Below are 13,331 nucleotides of genomic sequence, written 5' to 3' on the forward strand. Positions count from 1 at the left end.
TTAACACAGGGTTTCTGAGTTTTCTAACCACATTTTTTCCAAAGTAACTTCGAAATGTTTTCCAAATAAGTTTGCTTGATACTTTATTTGGGTTCTCTTTGTAAAAGTTTTCACAACTGCTCCATGCAGCGGAAAAGAAGTTACTGATTCAGACATAATGTAGCTCGACCTTACAATATATAACAATGGGAATAAATGGCACTACATTGAACTGTTCATAACATTTTAAGTATTTTCTAACAAAAACTCAGGAGGCTGACCAAAAATGAGTTAATGTAGTGAAGAGAGCTTTTCTAACAATCTGTCAAAGTCGTATGTACTCGCATCTGTTTCCATTATTCTTTTGCCAATCCCATCTGAGTTCTTACATTGCAGCTTTTCCAGCTCCTTTGGGCATTTTCTTTGATGCAGCTGAAAGATCGGTTTTGTCTTTAGAGACTGAAAGAGTCGATTCTACAAAGGACAGTAATAACTAAAAAGTATAACTGGATTTGAGAAAAAAGGTTCATACCGTCTTCAACGTCCTTGAGCTGGTAGTAGTGAGGAGCTAACTCAATCAACCACTCTGGTTTCAACTCTGTTACCTGCATTTTCGGGTATGGGAGTTTTAGTAGCATACAGACAAACCGATGAATGAAACCAATAAGTTAAACCAAAAGTAATTAAGAACAGAAATACAATTATGGCTAAACCTTGCAGTATCAAACATATTAATTACCTGTCGCATGTATTCCTTGGACGTAAGTACTAGTTCGTGATATACAACCCATCTCGGCAATACCTACAACACGCATTGAGAAAAACTTATCAGTATTCAAAGTTTTGAGATTCTGTCAAATCAGATATTTGTGGTTTATGTAGAGTGAGAATTCATTAACCTGAGATAAGCCCGAATTGGGATGTATGTGCACTGTCTGGGGATGTTTCACTGTTCGGTACGATCCATTCTTCTGTAGCTTTGCAGTGTGCGGAAAAAACCCTGAGTATATAAGTAAGAAGTTCATTAGCAGAGGCATAATTGTAAAGAATTATACATTTCAAATCAACAAAAAGGAGAATGAGATTGGCAATTACCGGCTACGATGGATTTTCTAACTGAATCCAATTCATTCAGGTTTGAGCTGATATCTATTTCCACCCTTTCGAGAAGTCCCTCCAATTGATCACGGATATCTCTGGCTCTTTTCATGCTCCGGACCTGAACACATGTTTAACCCAAAACAAAGGTCAATTGGATCCACATGTGATCTGATAAACATAAAGAAACAACTTGGTACCTGAATGTAGTTCTCGTAGCACCACTGAGTAGAGAAGTTTGTTTCCTTCCATGAACTGTAAACCTGAAGAGAAAAACAAAGACGATAAACATACAGAGAATAAAAGTATAAACTAGTGGAAGAATGCAGAAAAGGAGGAATACAGAAGGTTCAAACCTTTAGCAAAGCAATATGGTCACCGACATTCCCGGTGTGGAAATTCATTCTTGCGTTGTCCGCATGAACTTGTTTGTCCTTGGGACGGTAGAAGATAGAGCCACCAATTGACAACATAGCAGCGATTGATATTATCTCATCGGAGCACTTATACTTGTCAGAAACAACAATCATTTTCGACAGCATTGGATCAAGGGGGAACTCTGCCATCCTTCTACCAGCTTTAGTCAATTCCCCGAGCTTATTTAGAGCACCCAGAGCAAAGAGCAGTTCTAAAGACTTTACAAGTGCTTCAGCAGGTGGAGGGTCCATGAAATCGAAGTTTATGAGATCATGAATTCCAAGACTCTTCAAAGCAAGCACCACACTAGCAAGATTCGTCCTCTGTACTTCTGGCACCGTGTTTTCCTCCAAGTCATTGTTGTAATTAAACGCAGTGTACAGACGATAACACTTCCCTGGACTTGTTCTTCCAGCACGACCAGCTCGTTGAGTTGCAGAAGCCTTAGAGATAGGAGTAATAAGCAAAGATTCCATCCCTGTCCTCGGGTTATATGACTTCATCTTGCTAAAGCCTGGATCAACAACATACTTTATACCATCAATTGTCAATGATGTTTCGGCGATATTTGTTGCTAGGACAACTTTACGTGCCCCTTCTGGAGTTGGCTCAAATATTTTTGCTTGGAGTTCACTTGGAAGATTTGCGTAAATTGGGCATATGATTAATTCACGGATCTTTGTACCCAAACCTCTTATCCTGTGCTTCAAGATCTCTTCTGCAGTTTCAATTTCCTCTTGACCAGTGAAGAAGACCAATATATCTCCAAGTGGCTCCCTCACATGGATCGTAAGGATAGTAACTATGGCTGCGTCCATGTAATCAGCTTCAGGTGCACTTGTATAGTTGATTTCAACTGGATACCTTCTTCCAGGAAAACTAAAAATCGGGGCTGTATCAAAATAATCAGAAAATTTTTCTGCATCCATTGTTGCACTAGATATCAACAACTTCAAATCAGGTCGAAACCGCGCTATATCCTGTCAAATATAAGAAGAGTCAATCAGAATGTATCCAAGGATTTAACCCTGGTTACACAAGTAAGAAGAGACATTGTACAAGAAAATCTACTTGCCTTGACTAATCCAAACAGTATATCGGTTGACAAGGTCCTTTCATGTGCCTCATCCACAATAACGACACTGAAATGTTTTGCAATCAGTAAGCAAAAACGTTTAGCTGTCCAATAGTGATAATAAAAAAATGTGCCAGAATATTCATTACCTGTAGCTGGCCAGGTCTGGCTCACCAAGCAGCTCGCGCAAAAGCATTCCATCAGTCATATACTTCAGAACTGTTTTGTCTGAAGTACAATCCTCAAATCGAATGGAATAGCCAACCTGTGACAAGTACCAACCAAAGTTCAGATTCTGAGAGTGAACCGACAATTTAAAACAATCAGCTACCAGCAGAAAAAGACGAAAAACAAGCATACCTCATGTCCGAGTTTGACACCCATCTCTTGAGCCACACGGGCAGCAACACTCATAGCTGCAACTCTTCGGGGCTGCGTACAACCAACCTGAAATATAATAGAAAAGCATTACGGTACTTTATTTGATAAAGGAGCTACTCTACTAGCCAGTCTATACTTTTGAACTCATTCAACCACAAAGGTCATGGACAATAGCTTTCTTCCTAAATCCAAGTATACGTTTAATAAAACAGCTTTTGAAGAAAAAACAAACAACTTCACATGAAAATAAGAAATGGCTAAGTTTGTTTTCAGCAAGCTAACAGCTCTTAGTTAAAGAAATACCACCAATTTGTTAGCAACTTCAACTTCAATGCTACAATTTGGGACAAGCAGTAGGTTGTACCTTTCCACGCTTTGTGTAACCAGCTTCATGGAGATATTGTGGTATTTGTGTCGTTTTTCCTGAACCAGTGTCTCCCACAATGACAAGAACCTAATATATTAAAAAAAGTTGAAAGAAAAAGGTTTCAAATTTCAATTGCATGTAGCAGAGAAAGCCATATAGTGAAAAACAAAAACGTTATGCACAATTTCATAATCAAACATTTCAATCTAAATCTTCATTTGTACAAAACACTGAAATTTGATACGTTCCTTTACTCAAAAATGATTCCTTCTCTATCGATCTTGAATCAGTTACACATACTCAAATGTTATAACCGGAAAATACTGTTTTCGATAGGGATTGGTGAAGTATGCTTCTCGTTTGTTATTAGATGATATCAAAAATGGCATGAAAGCTTGAATTACCTGATGCTCTTCCACAGCCTTAAGCAGTTGATCACGATACGTATAAATCGGCAGACTTCTTCTGACTTCCTGATTCACAAATAAACAGATGCAAGAACATGTCAAGATAAATTTTAGTTTTTGCTACGGATATAAATTCAAAGAAACATACAAGCTTAACTTATCTTGAATTACATCCTAAAAAGAAGATCTGGTGGTTGAGTTTGATCAAACAGAGTTAATGAGAAAAAATAGAAAAAGGATAGTACCTGAAGTTCCTCTAAAGCTGTTTTCTCTGCCAAATCTTGAGATTTTTGTTTTGCATCCATAGCATCTTCATACTGCAGTACAAAACAAGCAATCAGCTAAAACTCAACATATGAAAGAAGGTATCATCAGGTTTAATAGACATCATAGGCAATAATACATTTTCACCAGCCATGACAGATTCCTTTATGAAGTTTATTTGGTCTTCAAACACAAACCTGCGAAAAACATGTTTAAGATTTAGAATCCCCAGATCATGGGACTATCCATGTTTAAGAGCTGGCAAGGACTATTTCTCAAACGAGATAAACAAATTCGAAATCAGTAGAATAAGAATAAAAGAACAATATGCAACAGATCTTACTGATAATCGTCTGAGGCTTGCTTATTCTTTGCACCAAATTTTAATGTTGCTTTTCCTGCATTACAATGTCATTTAAATTAGCATACAAGTAAACAAAGTCACTTAAATCAGTGGATAGTTAAAAAATGACTGGTTAACAGAAAAGAGTTAAAACAGAAATTACCAATCTGATGGTCCTCCCAAGCTTCTTGCTCTGCGAATGGATTCATTTTCTCTGTTGAATCCAGGTCCCTAATATAAAAAATATGATTTAGGACGTCCGAAAGAATTTTGTAAAATAAGAAAGATAGATATTCCTATTGTAAGTGCAAGCAGAGAAGAATGTGGTGGATCACTAGCAAATCGCTCGTTGTCGACTCACCTGTATCGTTGAACAGCAACAGAAAACCTCTTCTCCTGATCAACACCTCCCTCTTGATCATAAGCATCTGGAATTCTATACTGAACTCCGAGAGGTAGGAGTAAAAGGGAGAGGCGTTAGATATATAGATATTCTACATAACCAAGTGGGAGAAGGGTCCAGCAAGATGAAAACGTTACCTCCTCGACGTTATCTTCATCTTGTGTTCTTTTCTTCACGAGGTCATAAAGCTCTTTCTTGTACCTATCAAAGATAACAGATCAACCCAAGCTCAATCAACTATAACTAAACATACTTTCTTAAATATGAATACAACCATCTAACTTTTCAATTGCAAAAATAAATTTTTTAAAAATGCACTATTCATATACAATTGAAAATGTTTATTCCTCATCAAAAGAAGCATGCTGCATCAAATAGATGTTGGCAATGGCAACAACCACCTTGATACAAGAAAGATGTAACAATTACCTAAACTCACGAAGCTCCGTTTCTGTGAGCTTTTCACCTCCGAAAAGATATTGTTCATCTTCTATCTCATCCCTATGGAGAAAAGAATAAAAATGGGAGAAATCAATTATAGAAGATAGATCCATAAAAGATAGAAAACTGCAAAAATCTTTATGTCATGTACCTTAGTTCATCCAGTTTCTTTTGTTCTCTCTTCTTTAAGTATTCTTGTCTCGAGACTTTCCTGTATCAGACCCACCAAAAGATGATCAATAACATGGACAGCACAAAATAGCCTCCAAAGAGATTATTTCAACAAGTAAGAACACCCTCAAGAGTACTTAACAAGGAGATGATTGACATAGTCAAAAATTGGTAACTGGAACATCATATAGTATTTTAACGGTGGGATTTTAACATACAACACCCAGGTACATTATTGACTACTGTTCTTGTAAATCATGCTAGGTAACTAAACTTAATTACCTAAAATCACTGTTAAAAAGCGATCATCACAAACAAATAAAGAAGGAAAAGGTTCATTACCTTAAGGAATATAAATCATCCTTCTCCAAAGCATTTGCTCTTCGAACAGCCTCTTCTGTTTTGCAATAAAACATAAAACCAAAATGAGAATATCAGGCAAAAAATACTTATGTCTAGATCACAATGTATCATAGAAATGTTCATATATGTTCATGCGCAAATTATAACAGAGTGTACCTTTCTCTTTCTTTGACAACGTTTGCTCTGTTAGCTGATCAATAAACAAACGAAAATAACATGTCATTGACTTTCACATGTACAATACATTGATAAGTAAACCATGCTAACTATATACTTCTTGTTTGGTTAGTGAATTTGTCTTAGCATACAAGATTGGATGACGAATAAATGTGAATATTTTTGCTTAATTCATCTTCCATACTCAAACAAAGCTAGATTTGCCTGCTATGAATTACGAGAAAACTCATTCATTAATAACTTGTACATAAATTGCCGACAATACTTACCCCCGGTTTGCTACAAACACACGACCTATTCAGAGCACAAAACAGGAAAAATATACCAAGATTAGATTGAGGCATACCTTTCGTGTCCGTGCAGTATCACGATCTTTTAAATGCTGCTCCAGTTCTTCTCTCTCCTTTTGGTCACGCACTCTTTCCTCTTCTGACTGTGCGAGTGGACAAGAAAGAAGAACATTATAAAAGCACACGTGAATGCACATATATCTATAGAACATCTCCCAGTTATTGGAGTAAACCAAAGACCAGGAATCAGAAAATAGTTGAAATGCGTTGAGAGTCCAGATATACCTCAGAACCATCATCCTCTTCAGAAACCTTTCTTCTAACGTGTCTACTATCCTCTCTAACGGCCACCTACATTTATGTTATACATTTTATCAGATCAGATGCCAAGCTATAACTTACCATTAAGAAAGAAAGAAATTGGAATCTGTCAATGAGGAAAAGAAACTATGCCTCGCCATCACTTTCATCTGACTGCCCACTTTTCTTTCTAAACCTTTTCTTGCCCTTATCTGATTTTCTAGATTCAGAAACTGAAGATTTTTTCTCCACAACAACTTCGTCTTCATCATCATCAGCATCTAAAAGAGCATATGTTTTCTGCTTCCTCACTAGCATTGCTGCCTCTGCTTCATGTTTTTGGTAGAGCTGACAGAGAAGTAAACCAAATTAAGAAAACCAACCAAAACTACAGCTAAGCTCATATCCATACATACTTCTCACAGAAACAGAAACTAAAAAAGCATCTCGTTCCAAAAGCTTCAAAGAGAAAACACAAGAACGATAAAGTTTACAGCAAACTCACATTTACACCAGCAGTTTTACGGGGAACTCTGGCAAAAATTTCTTCTGCAAACGAACGAGTATCACCAGAAGACGAAAACCCGTAATCCACCAACTCTCCCACAAGTTCAGTTGGTGATTTTGTTTTTTTAGCTGCACACAATTTGTTAAAGTTTTGGGACAGTCAAGCAAAAGTTCTTACATAAGCTCCATGATCCAAAATCGAAACATCAAATTACCCATTGCAATGAGATAGTTAACAACAGCCGCTTGAGAGTAGCCAAGTAGCATCATCAGCTTATCCGAAACCCAAGTCTTCAAATCATTGCTCGCCATTCTTACTGTATTTGAATAAACAAAGCAACACCAAGAATTTCAAATCAAAATCCATTCTCTAACCATTTCACATTATTTCATTGATATACGAATCAAAACAATAATTAGTGAAACTATACAAGATTCTCAATTTTAAAATTCACTTCGCAGCTTGAATTCTCATAGCTATCAAATCAACCGTAGGCAGCAATATCTCCGAAAAATCGAAAGTAACAAAACCTAATTTATAAACTGACACAAATTATCCTAATCATCGAACTAATGGAACAAGTTACAAACCCTAGATTTCGGTAAACTAAGGGTTCAGGTTTCTCGAGAGTGAGAAGATTTCGAGAGTGAGGATCTCTGTTTTCGAAGCTACCGGTGGGCGCGAATATATATATCGGAGTCTATCGAAGTATTTCACCCGAGTGGGTGGATAGAAAAGGCGGTGAGAGTCTCCGACGTTGAAGGAGGCCAACGATGGAGAAAAGGGAGGCGGTGAAAAACAAGTGTTTGTTGTTTTATCAGATTTCAAATAAAAAGCGTGTTGTTTTCAAGTTTTACTTAAATCCATAAACATCGCGTCGTTTTACTTATACAGATGCGAATAGAAACCTTTTCCCAAATTTAAAGAGAAACTGCACGCTATTTAACTCATATAGAAGCCAACTGTTTGTTGTTCTTCTTAGTTTTTAATTAAATGGGCCAAACTGGACTATATGGGCCTCCCAAGCCTTTGAGCAGTAATGAACAAAGGATAATTGACGAATCGTAAGCGCAAAACCGGCGCGTGAGTATCACGATCGGTTTCTGTGAAACACATCAGAGCAAGCCTTTGACGTGATTCCTGGCTTGGTCTCTGATTTCCCGATTTGGAAACTTCTCGATAACCTCTGATCCAAAAGACGATATGAGAGCTCTTCTTGCAGTCTCCAAGTCGATCCCACGAGCTTGGAAATAGAAGAGCTGGTCTTCTTCAAGATCACTGATAGCAGCTCCATGAGAGCATTTGACATCATCTGCAATGATCTGAAGATTCGGTTTTATGTTCACGGTGGCTCGGGGTTTCAGAAGGAGGCTCCGTGTTAGTTGTCCCGCGTTGGTCTGTTGAGCGAATCTGCATATTACCACACAGAAGTTAAACCGATGCTAAGCACACCAAACCAAACTGAAAAGTTTACCTGTTAACTCGGACATTGCCATCGAAAACAGCTTGACCAGAGGAATGAGCAACAATACACTTGTGAAGCTGTCGTGAAGCGCCTCGTGGATGGTCTAAGATAATTTTGCTATGGAGATCAAGAGTCTGCTCGTTGACACACATATGAAACGTGGTTAGCTCTGTGAGCGTATCAGGCCCAAGCTGCTGCACATGAACATTGTGCCTCCCAAGTTTCCCACCAGTACTCACTTCCACAAGCTCATATTCACTCTCTGCCTCCTACAGAGTTCACCACATGAACAATTCAGCATAAAACATTCCGAAGCCATACCAAAACATCCTATTCTATAAACCTTTATACTACAAAGAGGAGAAGACAAAATCAAAACTCACATGAGGCTGAAACTAAACTATTCATCCTCATCAACAATTCAATCATAAAGATTACAACTTTTCCAAGTTCAGCAATCAGCAGCAACAAAACTAAACTAAGACACTCTCCTCAGACAGCAATAAGATTCCTACTTTCGTACTCAAATTGATATCAAAACATCCAACACTAATCTAAGCCACGAGAGAGTACTACCAAACAGTAATAGGCTAAACTACTGATTCAACAATTCAAGAATTCTACTAATACCAAGCCAATTAGTTACTGGAAAGACAATAAGAGAATGAGCAAAGATTGAACCTGTCGGACAAAAGTCCACTTGATATGAGCAGAAGCCATGGATTCTTTCTGCAAATAAGAATGCTTCAATTTCGCATTCTTTTGAACAACAACTTCCAAAACAGGATTCGTCCAATAAAACCCTTCTTCATCTTTACCAACAAATTCCTCAACGATACCAATCTCTCCTCCTTCCTCCACTAACACAAAAACCCTAGGATTCGATACCGGTAACCGTTTCGATTCCCGGTCACCAGTTTCACCAGAAAAGTACCTCAAATAAATCGGATTCTCGACCTTACATCCTTCAGGAACATAAATCACCATCAAATCCGGTGCTCCCATACCATTAATCGACCAAAACAAATCACCAGAATCAAAATTCCCGATAAACTCAGAAATCCGGTTCGTTAACTCATCCGGTAAACCAGAATATTTCCCGAAGTAAACCCCATCGGGCAAATCCGATGGACCAATCGTCAAATTCGACACGAACCCATCAATAATCACAGCGTTTGTGAACTGGGTTTCCGTCAGATTATCCAAAATTTCCGAATTTCGTTGCTGGGTCGAAATTGGTTCGATTTGAGAAGATCGGATTAAAGATGTATCGGTGAATCGGAAAGGTTCGTCTTTTCGTGACGGCCATGGCGTAGATAAAAGAGTCTCAGCGGAAGAATCACGGATTCTTTGAAGAGGTAAAGAAGAAGAAGGAGAAGCTGAGAGAGAATCTTCGAGAGATTCAGCTAATTGAAGTACAAAAGGGTCAGAGAACGAAGCTTGTGCACGAACAGAAACACTTGTGGAAGTTGTTCTTCTGTTAGATTTCAATTTTGGTTTAGATGATAGATTTGGTATCAGTGATAAGCGACCGAGAACTGTGGCAGCCGCCATTAATGGATTCCTTCCTTCTCTCTCTCTTTGCTTTTCGCCGCGATTCCCACAAGTACTTTCTCAAATAGAGTGTGTTTTTTTTCTTGTCTCTCTTCTCTTTTTTTTTTGTTTTCCGTCTCTATTTTATTGTATTTGTAATGTTGTTTAGTTTGGGCTAAATGGGCTTCTATGATAGACTCATTTTAACTTAGGACCGGCCTTAATACATTATTATTACTCAATTGTTTTGGAAAGAAACTGTGAAAGTGTGAAAGTTAGCAAAAAAGTGTGAACCATTTAGTTAAGTCTCGGTAATTTGCGAGGCATACCTTTTGACCATGTTTTATTTTCAGGGATTGGCAAAGTGAAAGATGGTTTTCACGTTTTGTCTATTTAGCTAAAATTTGATCCTTTTGCCCTTGCTGCTACAGCTGAAAAACTGTTAAATGTACGGTTTAGTTAGTCAGGTTTAGTTAGATACACTGTTCCGGTTTAGTTGAAGATATTTTTGTTTCACGGTGAGGAGTGCGGCTGTACAGTTAGAAGGGAGATTTTTTTTTATTAAAAATGAAGTGACATCAACATTTAATGGCCCAAAAAGTTTAGACGTGACTCTTGTCATAATTAATGCAAAATCATCATTACATGTTATAATATAATAAAATTATTGATAATAATTTTATTCGTATTCAAGGAAAGGTGTCAATCTAGCGTAAGCCGCAATACTAGATCGACTTTCATCTCGCACGGCTCCTAAGTGATAAAAGTAAAGAAGAACTCATCTTCTTTCTTTTTTGATTAAATTATTGAGTTAAAGATGAACCCAGGAACAAACATTAATTGCTAACGTACATTGATGCTCAAGAAGTGTTGATCTTGTTTATTCACGAAGTTTGGAACCAATATAAGCATTATCGTATAAGTAATGAAGTTTTAAAGAATTTTTTTGCTATAACACACTATGATCTTCAGTATGTTCGAAATCAACTTTGTTTTTTATATAGAAACCCAGAAATTTTTATTTCCAATTTTGTTGGTTGAAAATTCTAAATGTATAAATATTTATGTTTATAAGTGTGTATATCAAAATTCTATTTGTTTTTGTAGATATAATCATGTTTTCAGTTGCATTTAATGAGTTTTTCCTGAATTTATGATGCACTTGGGTAATGGATATTTCCGTATTTACTATGGTCGGTGAGTGGAGATGCAAAGAAGAAAAATGAAAATTTGAATCAAAGGAAGACATGTTTCGTCACTGTGTACGTGTTAAGGAAAACATGACGTACACGGAATTTGTACGTACACTAAGCGAGGCTTTCAGTTTGAAGTCCACAGAGATCAATCCCATAATTAGTTACTGGATGCCAGGAGAGATGTTAGTGATGATAGATACTAAACGTCTTCCTGTCTACATTGACAGTCAAGTGGGGTTGGATACGTTCTTTTTGATTCGTGGTCGGTATCCTTCTCTCAACTTGTTTGTCCGTCAAGACACTCGGGAATAATGTCTTTAGGACTCATGGTGACGATGCTGAAAGTGACCGTGTGTGTGATAGTGTTTCAAATGTTGATGAAAATAATGAGACCGTAGATGAGCAAGACGACGTTGAAGACGATAAAACAGATGAGGATGAAGAGGAGGGGGACAACAAAGATGGTGATGGGTATGATGATTATCAGGGTGACGATGGATCTATGGGGGAAAGTACCCTCGATCCTACTATTGATGGTAATGAAAGTACTGGCGAAGATTATGATTACAACAAGTGGAACGATATAATTGTAAAAGAATATGGAATATGGAATGTTGAGGAGAACGTCATTCTCACACAACTGACTATTCAACATCCAGGGAAATTCAGTCGTTTGTTGGCAGAGTGTACGTACACAAGTCAGCGTGTACCTGGCGAAGATAACATTTCTCACTCGGGTGACCATACACCAGTTGTGACTCCAAGAAGTATGTGTCAACATGGTTTGTACCATTGTACGTACACTATAGATTGGGAAGTGTTTTTAAAAACAGAAAAGTCATACAACAAACAATGTCTTATCTTGCAATCAAACAATCTTTTTGCTACAAGCAACCTAGGTCATGTCCTACAAGATTGGAGATGGTTTGCGTTGATGATACTTGTCCATGACATTTGACAGCTCAAGCCACTGACATTTGTCCATGAATTTAAAATGTTTCAAAATCACATCGTATGAACGTTTTAAAATATATCTCAGCTACTGCCAATATTAGTTTAATATTGTATTAATAAATTTTTCTTTATAATTTAATTCACAAACAAATATGTACGTATATTATTTCACATGTATATACATTAATTTACCAACAATATTACACATATACGTACATAACTTTTCAATATGAGGAACAAACATTATTTCACCATCTATTTTTATTTAATTATTATGTATGTATGGAGATTATTGAGATATAATAATACATAATAAAATATTTTAAGTTATTAGAAATCGTATCATATACGTTCCAATAAATGATTTTGTGTACGTACACAGAAAAAATTAGATGAAGGGTATAATTGTAATTTTCCAGTCATCTTTAACCTATGTATCCTTTTCTACAAACCTAATTTTGCGGTCGTCTTTACCAGTTTTCTCAAAATCTCATTTTTTTTTACGTTTTGATTACTATTTATAAATAAATCTTGTAAACCTAGAGTATCTTTAGTTTAAAAAACTAAAGTGTTTGAATCTATGAGTTTTTTTTTTGCATTTTGTTGATCTCTGAAAACAAGAAATTTGTTCCTCAATTTTGGAGTTCAATGGAGAGATGTCGAAATATGAAGGAGTCGATAATGATTTTTAAACTTCTTTCTACTTCTCTCTCAAATCTTTCCGTCTCTTTTTCTTTTTCTTCTTCTTCGGTTTCTTTGCTTCAGTTTTTTTTTTTTTTTCAAAACTGAACTATAGAAGCTAAACCGAAACCAACTGTTGTACGGTTTGATTGCTCCCAATTAAGGATATTTTGGTCCGAAAACGATTGAAAATACAAATGGTGAAAACCATATCTTATTTTGACAAACCATGAAAGCAATTCTTTTTTCATCCACTTATGTGAAAATTTCTTTTCTTTTTTTTTAATAAGTTACAGTAGTTTTTTACCAATTTTTAGAAATCTTTTCAAAATCTAAAATTTGAATACTAGCTAGCTAGCACAAAAGCTAGTAAGAAACAGAGTATGTAATGCAAGCGGAAATTATCTTGGGATGTTCCGCTACCGCTACATCAAAACCGCCGGGATCATATTAGGGGAGGCAATGTAACGATGTGATTCGAGAGCTAATATATTTTTGACTTTTGTAGTTCTTTTTTT

The 13,331-nt window shown here is 36.7% G+C and overlaps 2 protein-coding genes and 1 pseudogene across 4 annotated transcripts; 1 reads left to right on the forward strand and 2 right to left on the reverse strand.

Moving 5' to 3' along the window:
• Nucleotides 1-14: 14 nt before the first annotated feature.
• Nucleotides 15-7,797, reverse strand: ESP3 (RNA helicase family protein). Of its 2 annotated transcripts, none has more exons than NM_102984.5 (28): nucleotides 7,575-7,792; nucleotides 7,199-7,300; nucleotides 6,982-7,112; nucleotides 6,630-6,824; nucleotides 6,462-6,527; nucleotides 6,233-6,319; nucleotides 5,866-5,899; nucleotides 5,689-5,743; nucleotides 5,327-5,386; nucleotides 5,164-5,235; nucleotides 4,872-4,935; nucleotides 4,693-4,772; nucleotides 4,495-4,562; nucleotides 4,332-4,386; nucleotides 4,128-4,185; nucleotides 3,970-4,041; nucleotides 3,722-3,790; nucleotides 3,315-3,404; nucleotides 2,930-3,016; nucleotides 2,719-2,834; nucleotides 2,570-2,636; nucleotides 1,434-2,474; nucleotides 1,278-1,340; nucleotides 1,075-1,198; nucleotides 879-979; nucleotides 719-781; nucleotides 512-584; nucleotides 15-411 (listed from the first exon to the last, which is right to left on the reverse strand). In NM_102984.5, exons 2-28 carry the CDS (start codon nucleotides 7,293-7,295, stop codon nucleotides 365-367), a joined length of 3,135 nt encoding a protein of 1,044 aa, NP_174527.2. In that variant the 5' UTR covers nucleotides 7,296-7,300; nucleotides 7,575-7,792; the 3' UTR covers nucleotides 15-364. The 2 variants fall into 2 exon arrangements, with proteins under 2 accessions (NP_174527.2, NP_001185127.1); NM_001198198.1 differs by having other exon boundaries at nucleotides 69-411; nucleotides 4,693-4,742; nucleotides 7,575-7,797.
• Nucleotides 7,798-7,806: 9 nt separating this feature from the next.
• ABCI7 (non-intrinsic ABC protein 6) lies at nucleotides 7,807-10,199 on the reverse strand. The gene is made up of 3 exons (NM_102985.4): nucleotides 9,131-10,199; nucleotides 8,459-8,718; nucleotides 7,807-8,394 (listed from the first exon to the last, which is right to left on the reverse strand). The coding sequence occupies exons 1-3, from the start codon at nucleotides 10,001-10,003 to the stop codon at nucleotides 8,100-8,102; spliced, it is 1,428 nt and encodes a 475-aa protein (NP_564404.1). The 5' UTR covers nucleotides 10,004-10,199; the 3' UTR covers nucleotides 7,807-8,099.
• Nucleotides 10,200-11,262: 1,063 nt separating this feature from the next.
• On the forward strand, nucleotides 11,263-12,132 carry AT1G32505 (annotated as a pseudogene; the record flags this gene model as incomplete). Its single annotated transcript has 1 exon — nucleotides 11,263-12,132.
• Nucleotides 12,133-13,331: the final 1,199 nt, after the last annotated feature.

This window comes from Arabidopsis thaliana (genome assembly GCF_000001735.4).
Source record: "Arabidopsis thaliana chromosome 1 sequence".
Classification (NCBI taxonomy): domain Eukaryota; kingdom Viridiplantae; phylum Streptophyta; class Magnoliopsida; order Brassicales; family Brassicaceae; genus Arabidopsis; species Arabidopsis thaliana.

Excerpts from the sequence above, each read along its gene's own strand:
- ESP3 (NM_102984.5), bottom strand. The coding sequence starts at position 7,295 with ATGGCGAGCAATGATTTGAAGACTTGGGTTTCGGATAAGCTGATGATG. Across the intron at positions 3,405-3,721 it reads AGGCTGTGGAAGAGCATCAG|GTTCTTGTCATTGTGGGAGA; the intron begins GTAATTCAAGCT and ends TTAATATATTAG. Across the intron at positions 2,637-2,718 it reads CCAGACCTGGCCAGCTACAG|TGTCGTTATTGTGGATGAGG; the intron begins GTAATGAATATT and ends AAAACATTTCAG.
- ABCI7 (NM_102985.4), bottom strand. The coding sequence starts at position 10,003 with ATGGCGGCTGCCACAGTTCTCGGTCGCTTATCACTGATACCAAATCTA. Across the intron at positions 8,719-9,130 it reads AGTGGACTTTTGTCCGACAG|GAGGCAGAGAGTGAATATGA; the intron begins GTTCAATCTTTG and ends TGAACTCTGTAG. Across the intron at positions 8,395-8,458 it reads GGCAATGTCCGAGTTAACAG|ATTCGCTCAACAGACCAACG; the intron begins GTAAACTTTTCA and ends GGTAATATGCAG.